The sequence below is a fragment of the Hippoglossus hippoglossus genome, chromosome 11, assembly GCF_009819705.1.
Source record: "Hippoglossus hippoglossus isolate fHipHip1 chromosome 11, fHipHip1.pri, whole genome shotgun sequence".
Taxonomy (NCBI): Eukaryota; Metazoa; Chordata; class Actinopteri; order Pleuronectiformes; family Pleuronectidae; genus Hippoglossus; species Hippoglossus hippoglossus.
Window position 1 is genome coordinate 20,177,774 of NC_047161.1, and position 17,063 is coordinate 20,194,836.

Sequence of the window (17,063 nt, forward strand, 5' to 3'; positions counted from 1 at the left end):
TGTCTTGATTCTTTGAGTATGATAACAAAGTTAAGGTTTTTTATAACCATATTTAATCATAAAGATAAAACAGAAATGCTTGAGAGCAGATTTGGAATAATGTCGTTATAGAGGTAAGGCCATTTAGCCTTAGCTGACACGAAAAATGTAACATTGTGCAGGGGGGAGTGGAGGGGGACATCAAAGTGCAATAGTCTGGGGCATGTGTGTGCCTGAAAGATGTGAGATGGGTACAGTAAACTGTGAATGTGTAGTGTGTGGAGCCCTTTGAGCCGTTGATAACAAGCTGTTGATAAAAGTGCTATATACATGCAGTCCGTTTGCCTTTTACCATTTTGTAGGGTGAGGTTAGTAGATAGAAAAAAACAACCTCACTCCTTGATTGTAAAACTTTATTCAAAACAAATACAGAGCAACAACATGTCAGAAGAGGTAGGAGTCATGTTTTTTTAAAGTTATTGTTCAAGTGGGTTGTTAAGGGTTTATGTTAGGAGTCCTAAATAAATACTACTACTACAGTGAAGTTTTCATAGGGATTGTTAAAGGTGCATTTTGGATTAAATAACAATTCAAGTTAGCTTTTCTATATAGGAACAAAAGTTACAGATGTAGTTTAATCTTCCCAACCTATTAGTTATATTTCTATGAAGACAGAATAAACACAATTTAATATAAACTGAACAAACATTGCTTCTCCATGTTGACTTTAATATACATATACCTATGTTTCTGCTGTTTAAACTCATAACTGTGTACAAAGCAGCCTCTTCTGTGGAGCAGCTTTTACTCCACGACAGCAGGTGGATATGAAAACACATGGTGAAACACAGCCAGAAAGATCTGGGGCCTCATTTATATCAGTTTCGCCACTTCTCACGCAAACGTTGGGATTTATATAAACAAACTTGACGGCAAAATTTGCACATTTCCACGAAAACGTACCCATGCGTACGAACATTTTGGAGATGGCGATGCAGACGTGAGGTGGTGAACTGAAGCCAGATTGATGACCCACTTCATCATTAACACTAAAACTAACTTTAATTTAATTGAAGAAGACATAAAACACCTTACAGCAAATTAAGTTTAGATACAAATAAACAGTGGAGTTGCAGAGCCGAGTCATTAATAGGTTTTTATAATGTCTTCTAACACTGTGCGTGAATGAATGGATGAGGAGGAAACGAGGGTTCAGCGATCACAAAGAGTTTTTGTAACCATGACGATGACTGATCAGCTGATATAGATTCTATAGATCTGTGATCTTTGTGCTGAACTGAGTCCAGTAACACACAGATCGACCGACGGAACCGAACCATCCCAGTACAAACACGAGCATATAATAATAATTCTGTTAGATTCTATAGATTGAGGACATCACATCTGTCTCTGAATTTAATAATCCTGCAGTTTTGGATGATTAAACTACGAACAGGCGATACAACAAGTCCCCTCACATTCTGATAGTGTTTTTCTTTTGACTCCACCTTTGAATTGGATCTTTTTTTTATTTCAGGCTCCGTTCACTCTATCGTGCTCACTCTCAATTACTCTAATAACAGCAGCAGCGTATCAGTGTATTTTCTTTATTAGTGACATCACTGCTTTCCCATAAAATCTCTCTTCACCTCCACCTGACTAACAAACACCTCGATGTCAGTGTCAGAAAGTTTCGCTTCCTCTTCTCATCGCTTGATGCCGTGACTGTCATGACTCATGGTGGAAACCCATTGGTCAGCAGGATAATTTAATATTCATGAGGTGCTTTGTATTGACCACTTACGGTTGAATGTGGGCGTGTACAGGGCGGACATGGCAGCAGATCCACATTCTAACATTTCTGGGTAGACAGTGATTTATAAAGTGAACATTGCGTTCAGGTGTGCATGGGCACGGTTTTATAAATCTGTTTTTTTTCTTTGCTTACGCCATTTACGGCTTTCGTGCGCACATACACTTTTAGTATGAATCTCACGCACTGTTTAATAAATGAGGCCCCTGATCACTACAGGACTTTTTCTTTTGCTTTTGTTTACTGGCTGAAATATGTCAAAGTTCCCCAAAGTTGAAGATGATGTGCAAGATGTGATGAAATGAACTTCCTCCCAGATGAGTGAATCCATTCATTTCACTGAAATGAACCAATTTTACTCCAAATGTTATTTTGAACTCTGGTGTGATGAAGCCATAACTCTTTAATTGCAAACATTAGATTAAAAACATCTATCCCGACAGTGGAATGATAAAAAAAACAAACAGACTTTCTCTTAAAAGCTGGACAACTACCACATTAGAAATTGTCACCACCTGCCCCCATCAGAATGTTCACCTCTAACTTTAAATTGGAATGCAACAGGAAAGCCTCCATTTTAGCAACAAACCAATACTGAGCACCTGACAGCCAAAAGCTACTATAGGCAAGTAAGCAGATTGTAAAAAAAACAAAGCAGATACTATTGATAAAATTAACTTATGTCAGTATCCGACAGAACAGCATCTGAATATTTTTGTGCTGTAACATCACCATGTTTTCATGACTTATCTTCACAGAGCTCGACACACTGTGGTGGATACACAGGTTTCAGAGAACTTGAGACCAATAATAAAATGTGCCCTTTAAATAGACTTATGTAGTGCATTATGGTTTAAATGTTATAAATAATAATGATGTTTTTCAGCTTATTTTTCTAACAAACGCCCTTTTTCGCAAATCCAAGATTATGTAAGAGCATTGTCATGATAACAGATGTTATATTTCAGTCGACATTAGAAAACATTGAATCCAATACTTAGCTTTCAGCATGTGAGGCAGGAAAACAGAGCAATCACAACAACCCTTTAGGCTACTAGATACTCTGGATAATAACTACAGTTGAAATATGATGGTGACTCATGTAACTATGAACCTAATCTTACATCATGGAAACGACAGATGTGCCACCACTTCTTATATTGAAATTAGTTCTGGCATCAAACCTCAACACTGCAAACAAAGATATCAAAAACAAAGTTGGTATTGAAATTCTGGTATTATTTTGGCACTTATATTAGAGATAAAATCAGCAGTCCTACATAAACAAAAGAAGACAACTTAATGAAGCAGCGACAACACTTTTTGTTAGTGAAACGGAAATGAACTGCTCTCAGCTTTCAGACGGTGGTGGAAGATAAAACTCCACATCGCCTCACATTCTCATACACTACAACACACAAGAGGTGGAAAAGAGAACGGAAAAGTCAGAGCTGCACCTGGACCATCAAACACACACCCACGTTTGCAACTGAACAGCAGGCCACCTAAACCAGTCGACATTGTGGAGTGCACACTGCATTCATCAGGGAGAAAAGGTTTTAGACATTCGATAGAATTATATATTAGCATCTCATAATAATTAGATTCATATTTCAACATTCTGAGATTTGAAAATATCATATAATTAAAAGAGACTCACAAATATAGGCTCTGTATCTTAAGTCATGAGAAGCATACCTCCCAATTACAAGATATGGATCTCAGAGTTACAAATATTTTGTTTACTTTATGAAATATCGATATGATTTAACTAAATCTAATTATATTATATTGTAGCAAATTCTCCTCTCTTAATTTCAAGGTAATGATTTTGTAATTTTAAAAGAGCTTAGATATTTTTTCTCCCAACTGTCAAATACAGGTCTTGTAGTTATGACACATGTAAACTCTAATTGCACTGTTTAGTACTTACTGCAATTATCTTTTCATAACTACAAGTATTATTTTTGCTCAACTGTTTCCTTACAATTACGAGTCATGGGTCTTGTAAATATGAAACGCCTTTGTATTATTTCAAACACGAGTTAAGAGAAACTTAGTACTTAGTAGATAAGGATCTCATAATTATGAAACAGTTAACTTGTAATTGTGACAGAAACATCTTTTGGATACAGATCTCTTAATTATCAAAGCGCTCCTGTATTTATAAGGTTGTGTTGATTTGCTTTCTTTGCTGAATGCAATGTGCGTCCGCACACACACATCAACACTTTTGCTTTGCAAACTTTCCTGGGTGTAATTCTTATCTCAGTGTGGACTTTGTTAGTGTTGGTTTTGAATTCCAATCCACAGTATCATGTCAACAGCAGATTGTTAGACCCTGCAGGTATAGAAGAAGAGGCAACACCGTAAACCACCTAAGGTGACCATCCAGGGCCTGAGTCAGGGCCAGTGAGGAGCACAAAGGTGGGGGTTACTCAGCAGGATGTGGGATGTTGAAGGGCTGGGGCATCCCTCTGATAGAGGTGGTGTTCCCTCCACAGTCCACATACTGGTACATCTCCTGAGACACCTGCTCCACGTGGCCAAAGTACGTTGTTGTGACTGTCACTCTGCAGAGGGTGGTAAGGCACAGGTTGGAGCTTACACAGTCAACTCACTGGCGTAGATTTGATTAGGAGGATCGACACAACTTACTGCATCATGACGACAATGTTGTGAACCCTGATGGTTTGCAGGGTGCAGTAGTCACTGGGAAATAAAACAAATGTTAGTACTTGTGCATTGTGGAGCAATTAAAAAATTACTGACAGTGTTTTCAAGCAGGGAGAATTTGAAAAAACTACTGATGTCTGGTTGGATTAATAACAGTAAAGATTAATACATCACAGTTAAGGTGGGACTCTCAAATTCAGGGGTGTGCCTTATCATATAATAATGCTGATATTTAACAAAAAATGGCTGAATCATGATTTCAGTTGCATTCCAACAATAAAATATTCTTACCTAATTACTACATATTGTTTCACAACTGCTGTGAAGGACACAAGAACAGCCATGCTGGCAGCTCTGTGAGGTTCTACTGATCTATCTTAATACAGATACTCTAAATGGTGGGGGTGTGAAAAGAGGCCTTAAGACTGGAGAAACTCTTACATAAGATCAACTCTTTTACATCACACTGCTGCTTACGAAAGGTTAAATCCTTGCAGAGACAAGTGTGAGGAAAACGAAAGTGCACATTTGAATCTAAACATGTTAGGAATTAGGAGGGCCTCTTGCACTTGCCCAGCCGGTTCCTGCTCTACTTTCTGAGCATTCATTATATACACTCACCGGCCACTTTATTAGGCACACCTGCTCAATTACTTGTTAACACAGATAGCTAATCAGCCAATCACATGGCAGCAACTCAATGCATTTAGGCATCTAGACGTGGTGAAGACGACTTGCTGAAGTTCAAACCGAGCATCAGAGTGGGGAAGAAAGGGGATTAAAGTGACTTTGAACATGGCATGGTTGTTGGTGCCAGACGGGCTGGTCTGAGTATTTAAAAAACTGCTTATCTACTGGGATTTTCACGCACAACCATCTCTAGGATTTACAGAGAATGGTCCGAAAAAGAGAAAATATCCAGTGAGCGGCAGTTGTGTGGACGAAAAAAATGCCTTGTTGATGTCAGAGGTCAGAGGAGAATGGGCAGAGTGGTTCGGGATGATAGAAAGGCAACAGTAACTCAAATAACCACTCGTTACAACCAAGGTATGCAGAATACCATCTCTGAACGCACAACACGTTGAACCTTGAAGCAGATGGGCTACAGCAGCAGAAGACCACACCGGGTGCCACTCCTGTCAGCTAAGAACAGGAAACTGAGGCTACAATTCGCACAGGCTCATCAAAATTGGACAATAGAAAATTGGAAAAACGTTGCCTGGTCTGATGAGTCTCGATTTCAGCTGCGACATTCAGATGGTAGGGTCAGAATTTGGCGTAAACAACATGAAAGCATGGATCCATCCTGCCTTGTATCAACGGCTCAGGCTGATGGTGGTGGTGTAATGGTGTGGGGGATATTTTCTTGGCACACTTTGGGCCCCTTAGTACCAATTGAGCACCGTTTGAACGCCACGCCTTGTTGAATCTATGCTACGAAGAATTAAGGCAGTTCTGCAGGCAAAAGGGGGTCAGACCCGGTACTAGCAAGGTGTACCTAATAAAGTGGCCGGTGATTGTATATCTGCTTACTGATTTCATAGACTTGCCTAACTGTATGTGGAAAGCATATCTTATGAACAGTTAATCTAATCTTCTAACCTTTACACTAGGGCTGGGCGATATGGCCTAAGACACGATATATATCTCGATATTTTGTACATCTCCTCTAAATCACTGTACAAAGATTAAATTCATAAAAGTCCACAGGAAGTGGCTAAGCTAGCAGACGGTAGCATTTCCGACAGTCCCTGAATGCACCTCGTCGGGAAGATATTCGGGGACATTTAGGCTTAAAACAAAAAGGTGTAAACGACATTGTTACGAGTCGAATATAAATGTCGGGGTCTTCTGATCATTGAGCAGCTGTGGCTCATAGAGGAAACTCTATGGTGTGTTTTCACTGTTTGTTTCTACTGTTCTTCAACAAAGTCACTGACCGGCTGCTTGACGTATAACTTTCGCTGGAGTGAACGCCGTTCATGTTCATCATTTATAAACTGATTCGTTCGGTTCAGCGTTCACAAAGAATATGAACAAACTGTCAATAACCGTCTCTGAACTCTCGTCAACTCACTGGGGCTCTTCACTTTCGCTCTCTCGTGCTCTGAGTCTCTTCCCTCCTGATACAAAAAGTTCACTGCCCCACCCATCCAGGGAGTGAGCAGTCTGCTGTGAGAGGGGCACGAGAAGAGAGAAGCGAGAGAAGCGACATGCATTGTATGAAAACATAACACTAGTTAAGTAAATAATGACAGCCCATTTACAATGAGCAATGCTCTAGATCAGGGGTATTCAACTAAAATTTAAAGAGGTCCAGTTAGAGAAAATTTCTTGAAGCAAAGGTCCGGAAGATCTTAATGTCTAACTATTTAGTGTGATATATATTTAAGTAGCCTAGTAGTTGTATCAACATCTGCATTTACTAAATACCTGACTGTCAAATCAAATGAATTCAGTACGATTCAAAAACTTTTTGACAATATTTATTGTCACGTAACATAGAACTGAACATATATGTATGATTGCAGATATGTATAATGTTCTCTCATTAACTAAATAAAAGTAGGGCTGCATTTCAAAATAAGAGAAAATAAATAAAATGTGAAAATTGTGCATGTTCAAATAAAGGGCTTAACTTCAGAAAAATTAAATAAAGGGAGCAAAAGGTTGAATTTCCCTTTTTCTGTTTCACATCTTGACTCAAAAGTCTCAACCAATTTTACAGATAATAAATCTCAACACATCTTAACAATTGAACAGTTTTAGAATCACTTTCTTCCCCTCTTATATCCCACTCCCCCACTTTGTTCGTCTGTTTCTCTCCCTTTCTCCGTCTCACTCCTGTTTCTCAACTTTCTCCATCTCACTCCTGTTTCTCTTCCTTTCTCCGTCTCACTCCTGTTTCTCCACTTTCTCCGTCTCACTCCTGTTTCTCAACTTTCTCCATCTCACTCCTGTTTCTCCACTTTCTCCGTCTCACTCCTGTTTCTCCACTTTCTCCGTCTCACTCCTGTTTCTCCACTTTCTCCGTCTCACTCCTCTGTTTCTTTCCCTTTCTCCGTCTCACTCCTCTGTTTCTCTCCCTTTCTCCGTCTCACTCCTCTGTTTCTCTCCCTTTCTCCGTCTCACTCCTCTGTTTCTTTCCCTTTCTCCGTCTCACTCCTGTTTCTCTCCCTTTCTCCGTCTCACTCCTCTGTTTCTTTCCCTTTCTCCGTCTCACTCCTGTTTCTCTCCCTTTCTCCGTCTCACTCCTCTGTATCTCTCCCTTTGTTTTCTCTACCTGTATCTCTATCTTTCTTTTTCTTTCTACCGTCTTTTCATGTGTTTCTTGCCTCCAACTCTCTCACCTGTCTGCACTGTAGAGTCGCAATGTTTACCGCCTGGAATGCACAGACTTGATTGGCTGAGTAGTATCACGTGGGATGGCTTAACTCGCATGCAATTGGTCTGTGCGTTTCTCATCCGCTAAAACACTACCGTAAAGACTACAAAAGCTGCGCCGGTTACAAATAGAAGCACCCCGTCAGGTTTTAAATCATAACCTTCTGTTTTGGCTGTAGGTCCGGGTCCGTACGGGACGGCTTCTGGGTCCGGACCCGGACCGCGGTCCGCCTGTTAGTGACCTCTGATCTAGTTGTTCGAGTGATTTTTAGGACAAGCTGGTACTGCCACCATGCGGTTTAAGTTGAACATGCAAATATAAAAATTATTTCTACTGTTTTCATTATAAAGATATTTTACTTTTACTCAACTAGCTATTCTTTGGTAAGAATCTCTTAAACAGAAGAAAATAAAAGCTTACATTACTTTTACTGACAGGAAGATGCTTGAAAAAAATCTATTTCCTTCCCTATTTACATCACAGCCAGAGCTGCTGAGTTTAAAAAAAAAATCTACATGCTTTCCATGCTCTGCTTCTGCACACACAATACTTACTACATGTAGCTCATCTCATCTGCGATGATGGTGGGAACCATATAATCAGTCTGGAAACAGAAAAGCAGTAAATAGTAAAGCCTTAAGAGTTGTATCCACAGAGACAGGTGGTGACCTGGTGAACAAACACTGAGCTGTACCTGTTTCTTGTCCAGAGGGCTGATGGCAATGATGTTTTTGATGCGGGTTTTACCGATCACTGTCTTGGCAAACTGCACCTGCGCTGTGATGTTGGCAACCTCCACTGAGTAGTAGTTGTTGTTGGTAATGTTGAGAGTGTTCTGAAAGGAGAAGTAGCAGAAAGGTTTAAAGGTCCAGTGTGTAAGATTTAGGTGAAAGGGATCTATTGGCAGAAACTGAATATAAAATAATTGGGTGATGTTTTCACTAGAGCAGTGGTGACCAACCTTTTCGAGCCCAAGATCACTTTTTAATTCCAAACGTAAGCCGAGATCTACCACCCTGATATCTTCCAAAAACCTCACTTAGGAGGGTCATATTTATTATTTTTTGCAATTTCTGTTAAAGGCTGAATGTACAAGAAATAAATATACACAAAGAATGGCAATTGTGCAACTATTTCTATTTATCATATTTACAATGCACAATATGAACCTTCTCAGTTCCACATCATGTTCTGCAGAGGAGCTGCTACTGCAGCACAATGTTTTTACATATAGGCTTTGATTTGAATATGGCCACAAATGATTATTGCCCTGTATGAAACATGGACAAAACCTGTCATCCGGTGGTGACTGGACTGATGCTTGTCTGGGGCAGGGCGTGCAACACTTGGGCACTTTTCTGTACTTGGACCCGGAGCAGGAGAGCTACTCCGGCTGCTACTCGCAGGAGAGTGAGTGTTGCCATCTTCACCTCCCTGGGAGCGTTTAAAAAACGCGGATATTTTTATCTGCTTTTCAGGTGGTTGATGCGACATGTTTTCCGATGGATGCTCTCTGTCCGCTGGTGGGAGTGTGCTCACCTGTGTGTGCGCGCACGTGTCACACAGACAGTGTGACAGAGTTCCATCCATCGGGATGGAACTCCGCCCTGCGCGATACAGAGAGCAGAGGAGAAATCTAAACGCGCGACCATGTAGAGACAGAATTGACATGCCGTCGTGTAAATAAGATAAATAACATAAGGCCATTTAGTTTGTTTAATAAAAGAGCAAGCTATAGACCTGTTTTATAGGAAAGGTAACCTTAAATGACTTATGTTGAGATCTGGCGCTATATTTAAAAAAAAAAAAGTACTTGACCTTCCAGGGGGGGTGGGGCACCCCCCATAATATAATGGTAGGGGAAACACTGCGTATTAACTCTGCTGCATAGATCACGTGATCATGTTTACAGCACCCCGGCTCAAACTCTCCAGACATCTTCGTCTGTGTCGTCTACGTGCATGACACTAATTTTTTATATCAAACCCCCCCACGCTCGCGGTGAATCCGGGAGTGAATACCCTGCTGTGTTCACACATCGACTTCTCCTAGATTTCTACTGACTTAATACTAGGAGGTCAGGCGGATAAAGACTGTAGAAACTGTGGAGGGGCTCACTCGGTCTGCGTTCACACATGTACCTCCTCCAGAGACAATACGGAGGATGTGCACAGTCCAGTGCATGTCTAAAGGAGCTTCAGTGACCCCATGACAGGCTCACTCCTAGAAAGTATATTTGCATTTGATTTGCTCAAGATGTTTCTTCATTTCAGACTTCATTGTTTTATCTTCTTTCACGTTTGGATGTGTTGTTTAATCATAGAGCTCGTTTTTATTTTGTTGCTCACAGTATTTTCATTTGTTTGTAGTTCGATGAAATCTTATCTTAAAGCAGGTGACTGGAGTTTGACCGAAAGGCTCATTCTTGATCTGGACTAAAGCGAGACTCAAGTGTTCACTTGAATCATTTTAATTAAAGCCAGTGTGGACTTATGATCTCATGACTCAAACTAGGGTTAGATTTAAAAACAGCTGAAAAAAGAAAATACTACTCCCACCCCTTTTAAAGCTCTGACACATCACTGCTCTATAACATTTGTCTCTATCTTAAGCTCACCACCTACTCAGAATAGTTTAGGTAGATCAATGCCTGAATACATCTGGTGCAACTGGTGGTCATCTAGAAACTCAAAGCTTATTAGTCCTAATAGTGGCTGGGTGCTCTTTTTTCCCCCGTAAAAGGTGTTCTATCATTATATTTCTTACAAATACTTGCTCCTGCCTGCTATTCACTTCAACTGAAGCCTGCACATTGGACAAATTCCTTGCACGTGTTTCAGTCCAGAATTCATCTTCGTAGGCCTCGACCGTGCAGATAGCAACAGTCGGCAAACAGAAACACTGACGCATGATGTTTGCAAATGGGGAGGGTACTACTCTTGTGTTTTTCATCACCTCATTGGGTACATTATTACACGACTGACTGCAGCATCACTCATGTATACAGTTTTAAATTTGTGATCACTCTGTTTGTAACCCACATCAGAAACATGTCGTCACATCCTTTTTCTGGGCTGCACATAGCCTTTTTCCGGCAAAGTCTGGAGAGTTGTGTACGGCTTTACCCGCAGTTTGCCTTTCACACATGCACAACACAGCAGGAGGTTTTCGGCACAGGCGTAAATCACACTGCAGATTTCAGTAGTTTCAGGAATGGAAAAACTCACTGTGATGTTGAGATAGACGCTGCGCTTGTCTTGGTCGTAGCTGACGAAAACAGACTTCACCCCAACATAGGAGACGTCGATGGAGCGAGGGAAGAGGAAGAAGACGGCCAGACTGGACAGTAACAGGCAGACCACCACTGATGCTGAGACATACAACTTCCTGAAGGAGACATAGACAACTGCTTAAATTCCTTCCTAATCACACATTGATAACAAAATGTGAGACGAGTTACATTCTAAATGTGCACACTTTTTTGTTGTTTAGTTGCTCACATTGTCAAACAGTTATTTAGTCCTGGTAGTAATTGCGCCACTCAAGAATTAACAAGAGGGACATTAGCCCTGGGCAATAGGCTAATACTGTGATACCATCTAACCAAGTTTCTGTGGAACCATAGTGAGTAAATATGATAACATTATTTTCCTAATTACATTTTTTCAAGAAGCCTTACTTGTGTTGTACTGCAAATTTTGTCCATCTACATCAATAATATTCTTGTTATTACTGCATCATAACTTTCAGCCATTCTTCTATCACAGTAAGAGAACCATAGTGCATCATATGTGCAGTACAGGGAACTTCCACCGTAAATGACCGTCTTAAGAAAAGGACAATGTGGAGGATAAGGAAATCTGTTCTGTTTACTTCATGCCATACATAGTTTTAAAAAAAAGAAGACATGGCTTGTTGTGGTTATCCAACTTACTGACCATCATCTCTGTACAAAGACTGAAATATGACTTTATTTTTTTTTTTGATGTGAAATAAAACATTTCAAATAAAAACCTTTTTTATGACACTTCCAATTCCCTTTGGGGTTGATTATACCATCAACACTTTTAAGTAATGTAGCCATTTCCTCAATTTAAACAGCCATATACTTTATTTATTCGGTTCCTCATTTGTTGCTCTTAAAATGTGTTTCTTGTGGCCATGCCAAAGTAAAGCACATTTACAAGTTTATAAATTTAGTTAAAAGAAAAATTATGATAAAAACAGAGAAATTATTATATTGCTTGCATTGGCCGTGTAGCTTTAATTCTGCAATCCCTATTCATGCATTAAACTGTTGATTGTGATGTAGAAATTGTTAAATATTAAATAGTGTGGGTTGTTTTCTACAAAAGACACAAACATACAGAGGCAAGTACTTACGTCCTCCTGGGCCGTAGCCTTTGGTCACTGTATGGAATCAATGCCACCAATTGATTTTCTTGTCCTGAAACAGACAACAAACACTGATGAGTCACTATTAGCTGTGAAGAAACTGAGTCCATGGCACAACTACAGCCTATTTTACACCATCCCCCTGGTTTATCGCTGGGTTATCACTGGTCACTGTGTAATTATGTTGGACTAGGCCATGTAAGACAGCGCACTTTTCAGTCTCCATTCTGCTTCTATAAGAGTTTGACTTTCTCCACCCAGGCTGTGCACACAGGAGTGTTACCTCTGGGTATCCTCCCTGTGCCCTGACATGTGGGACATGTCACACTGTCCCGTCCTGTGAACTCCACGTAAGGAAACTGGGAGACGTCTCCGTCCTTGCCATCCTCAGTTTGGGCGTCCTCAGGAGAGGAGAGCCGGTCCTCGTCATCGCCTGTCTGCTTGGTGAGGTGGGAAAATGACTTCCCCATTGTCACACCTAGAAAACAAGGAAGGCAAACAAATGAAGTGTGTGGTTCGCAGTATAAGCTCAGTATTACAACGTTGCCCACACCTGGGCTTAGTAATTGCTTTACACCAAAACAAAATTGATTCATGTTTTCCACTATATTCATTGTTTCAGCGGTGTTCCACTGCTGAATAATTATAACCAGCGCTGCTACAGGATCAGGACAGACACACAATAAAGGTCCTGTCGGAGGTCAGAGTCTGCTTCCTCCTCACTCCCCCTCTGACCTGCCCTCACTTTACACTTTAACAACTAACAGATCAGAAGTTATTAAGACACGTACAGGCTGAGGTTTACTTTGTGTGATTACTTTGTTTGATTTCACTCTCGAGGTTATAAGACACATGTTTAAACCTGCTACACAACAAGGGACGTAACATGACAGGCACAGTCAGGACATCAGGGTTAAAGTGACCGGAACGATCAAGAGTCAAGATCCGACATCATCGATTAATAACTAAATACATTTTGTAACGTGAAGAGGGACAGAGCAGGGAGACACACGCAATGTTTTAACTTCATTGTTGCAGAAGAAGCGACGCCCTGTTTATCCAGGAACATAAATATGAGTTCAGCAGGTTTTTATATCAGTTCAAAGTGTAAGTGATAAGAAAACATCGGAGGACCCGAGTCACTTGTTGACCTGCGAAGTAATGCGCCTCAGTGCAGTGGCGCTGCTAAGGGGGGCAACATGGGGCCAGGTGGCGTCTAGACTAGACCCCACCTGTCTAAAGTCTAAACTGCTGAATCTAAATCGAATCGTGAGGCTAGTGAAGGTGCACTAGGTACCCCCCCCCCCCCGGTTAACCTCAGGATTCTCCCTGGTTACTCTATAATAATGTGCACTAGGCCTTTAAAGAGAGCTTGCTTTTCAGTTTCCAGTCTGCTTGGTTGTCTGATTTTGCAGAGCAAATGATTAATTCATGTATGAATACAATAGCCAGCTAATGAGTGGCTGATGAAAATAATCATTAGCAGCAAACCAAACAATTAAAATTGTCACAAAAGTAAAGTTTGAACTCTAGTTGTCTTTAAGGATCCTTCTCTCCCAAGCACTAAACTCCAATACTAGTGAGCTCATAGTCTCACACTTTACACTATTATATAATGGAAACATTAAATCAGTAAATTGAGTCTTTATCAGACAGAAACAGAGACAGGACAAGCTGGTGTCACTGTCACAGGATAGTTAGAAATATCTTCTTTCATCTTCAAACAAGCTATTGGTTAAATAACTCAGCAGCAGTTCCACTTCTGACATATGTCTGCCATACGATTCTACTCAACAGTACCTCCAACGCTTTTAACTTTCCCTTTGCAATTTTTCCACATTTTTCTTTAGAGATAAGTGGCAAATAAAGTTATTACATTTATTGATTCTGACAGTAGAAAATCATTCAGATGCTTGGATCTGTTCTTTCATCTGATCAAGTTGTCAATGAAAAGTAAATAAGCTGCTTTCCCACAGTGTTATCTGCCGTGTCAGTAAATCCACAGGTCAACACGTTCAGATGTTCATAATGAGGAGCTGCTTTCAGCCTCTGGTTACCAAACAAAGTGGATTAGCTTGTGTGGCGTTAGTATGTCCGTTCTTTAATTAACTCCAACCGTTAGCTCAGTTCAGGCCTGAAAACGTCCAGTTTGAGCTGGTGTCCTGTAATATGCTGTCAGGGGAGAAGTTACTGTCAATGTGGGTGTAACGTTAGATCACAACATGAGACCAATCAGGCTAAATTACCTGTTACAGCAACATCCCACCTGAATAACAACAAGCCGGTGACCTAGTTTAACTGGGGATCATGGCAACCGGTGATTTGTTGTCCTTATTCCAGATGTTGTCGGTTGCAGACTCGGTCGCAGATTCGTCATTTTCACAAAGCGCCTGTGTGTGAAGTGCGGCGATACACTGAAGGTCTTGTTGAAATAATCATCAAACAAAAACCCATCACGATATAATATAATATGTCCGTGCCAACATCAAGTTTAGACAACAATATAAATCATATGGGTAGAAAAATATAGTCGAAAAACTTGAAGAATACACACGCGTGGTCAGCTCCACGCAAAAGTGCTTTTGTTTGACGCTTGTGATCATTACAATGCACACAAAACAAACACATCCCTCACATCAACGAGGTGGAAACTCCTGCGGTGTTTTTGTGAGTAAAGTTGGTGAACGTGCTTTTATTGAATGTGTTAAGCTTCATGTGTCCTCCTGTCGCTGCTGGCTAAAGTCAGCAGACGTGATTTTAACCCTTTGATAGACAACATTGGTCAAAAATGTCCCGTATTCATTTCCTGTGTTATTTCATGCATGGGTGTATTTTTGAAAAAAATACACTCTATCCAGAGTGTATGTATGGCTGGTCGCAATCTTTTCAGACTTACGGTTAACGTGTTCATAAAGATGCTGTATGAAGAACAGGATGAGGAAAATGAGGAGGCAATTCTTGGTCTTGATTCTGAGTCTGAAATCTCTGATGCTGAGGACCTAGACTTTTTTCTACAGGATCTACAGACTTTTTTCCAGCTCACTAAATGAAGAAAGCTGCTTTCATGACGTAGAAGATGAGTCTCCAATGTCATCAAAGGAGCCTTCTCCTAAATGAAGATAGCAAAAAAAACACCCAGCCATGCATGAAATAACACAGGGAATGAATACGGGTCATGTTTGACCCATGTCGTACATTAGAAGGGGTTTGAATAGCTTGTGTATCAAAGGGTTAAAGTGTGGAAGAGCATTTCCTCTTCTACACTGAACATTGTATTTCCATCACAAGGAGACTTATCCTGTGAGTAACCCGCTGTAGATGAATCATCGTTAAGCATAAGGACACATGGCAAACAATGCAACATGACCACAATCCGTTTGAACATGAAATACACAATCAGTGAATCCACTCAGCCAGAGTTGTCCTATTTGCACAGGGTATTTGACTCACTCCTTCGACTGACACAGTTCCAACAAAGCACAGTATCATCTGACAGAAGAGAAGAAATACACAACACGTTGTTCGACAATGAAGACGTTAAGTTAGTTTTCCAGATTTGCCTCGTCACACATGTGTCATGTTGACAACACACTCAACACACTTCAGACAGATCATCTGTTGATAACACACAGATAAATAGCACTTGCATTACAGAAACTACAAAAAAACAATGATGAGCGTCAGCTGCGACAGGAGGAGGACACATGAAGCTTAACACATCCAATAGAAGCACGTTCGCCAACTTTACTCACAAAAACACCGCACGAGCTTCCACCTCGTTGATGTGAGGGATGTTTTTATATGACTCGTGTTTGGTGTGTGTGCATTGTAATGATCACCAGCATCAAACAAAAGCACTTTGTCTAAACGAGATGTTGGCACGGACACATAACATTAACTCGTGATGGGTTTTTGTCTGATATTTATTTCAACGAGACCGTCAGTGTATCACCGCACTTTGTGAACATGACGAATCTGCAACAGACCAACCACATATGTAATAAAGGCAACAAAAATCACCAGTTGCCATGTTCCCCAGTTAGACTGGAACACCGGTTAGCTCGCTAGCTAGCGGACAGCTAGCAAACGGTCGAAAACGAATGTCAGCCATGACCAATAACGCAACTTACCAAGGTAGTTGCATACAGTTGCAGTGTATCCACGTGAAGCAGATGGACGAAGTGAGACAAACAGTGTTATTTCAATGAAACGGGTGAAGCATTACCTGAATGTGACTGTTGGTTCAGAAGACGTCAGCGGATCGTGGCTCGTGCAGGTTTGTTTATCTCCTGTGAAACACACATGCGCAAATGTGACGCAGTGACGTCACAGAGCGCGGCTGCGTCATGAAGCAGAAACTTGATCAGGACAAGACTGGGACTCTTTGTGAGATACTAAGTCATAATTATGAGATACAGGGTTTTACAGGGCTTCCATAGATAAGTTTCACACATTACAGAAGAGAATTCGAGATTTTCTTTTCTTTGCAACCTCATCATATTAGTGGCCAACTTCCACATCCATGAATGTAAAGTACAAAAACATTAAACCTTTTTATGAAGGAAGCGGAGTTCCATATTGGTTCATTGTCTACCTCCTGTAATAGAAGAGCAGTTAAAACATTCAGTCCGTGCCCTAAATTCAATATATTGATACAATTTGAATTCTCTATTTATATTATTATTATTATTATTTCTTTACAGTTTTTTTCGATTGCATAAACACTAAAATCAAAAGTATTACACAATTATCAAAACCTTACACTCAAGGAGCAAAACATGGGCCCAGATTTGCACCACTATAAGCACAATGTCA

At 40.5% G+C, this 17,063-nt stretch overlaps 1 protein-coding gene across 3 annotated transcripts in view; it reads right to left on the bottom strand.

Annotated features, from left to right (window-relative positions):
• The window catches only part of tmem106bb (transmembrane protein 106Bb), a 32,916-nt gene extending 16,298 nt beyond the window's left edge, over positions 1 to 16,618 (bottom strand). Inside the window, exons 1-8 of one of the 3 annotated variants that reach the window (XM_034599894.1) lie at positions 16,474 to 16,618; positions 12,532 to 12,726; positions 12,237 to 12,300; positions 11,081 to 11,240; positions 8,548 to 8,688; positions 8,408 to 8,457; positions 4,451 to 4,504; positions 1,923 to 4,365 (exon numbers count right to left, since the gene is read on the bottom strand). In XM_034599894.1, the coding sequence (XP_034455785.1) occupies positions 4,227 to 4,365; positions 4,451 to 4,504; positions 8,408 to 8,457; positions 8,548 to 8,688; positions 11,081 to 11,240; positions 12,237 to 12,300; positions 12,532 to 12,718 (795 nt within the window). In that variant the 5' untranslated portion in view covers positions 12,719 to 12,726; positions 16,474 to 16,618 and the 3' untranslated portion in view covers positions 1,923 to 4,226. Of the gene's footprint in view, positions 1 to 1,922; positions 4,366 to 4,450; positions 4,505 to 8,407; positions 8,458 to 8,547; positions 8,689 to 11,080; positions 11,241 to 12,236; positions 12,301 to 12,531; positions 12,727 to 16,378 lie in introns of those variants that run through there. The other 2 variants (XM_034599896.1, XM_034599895.1) reach the window with 2 other exon arrangements.
• Between the last annotated feature and the right edge of the window lie 445 nt (positions 16,619 to 17,063).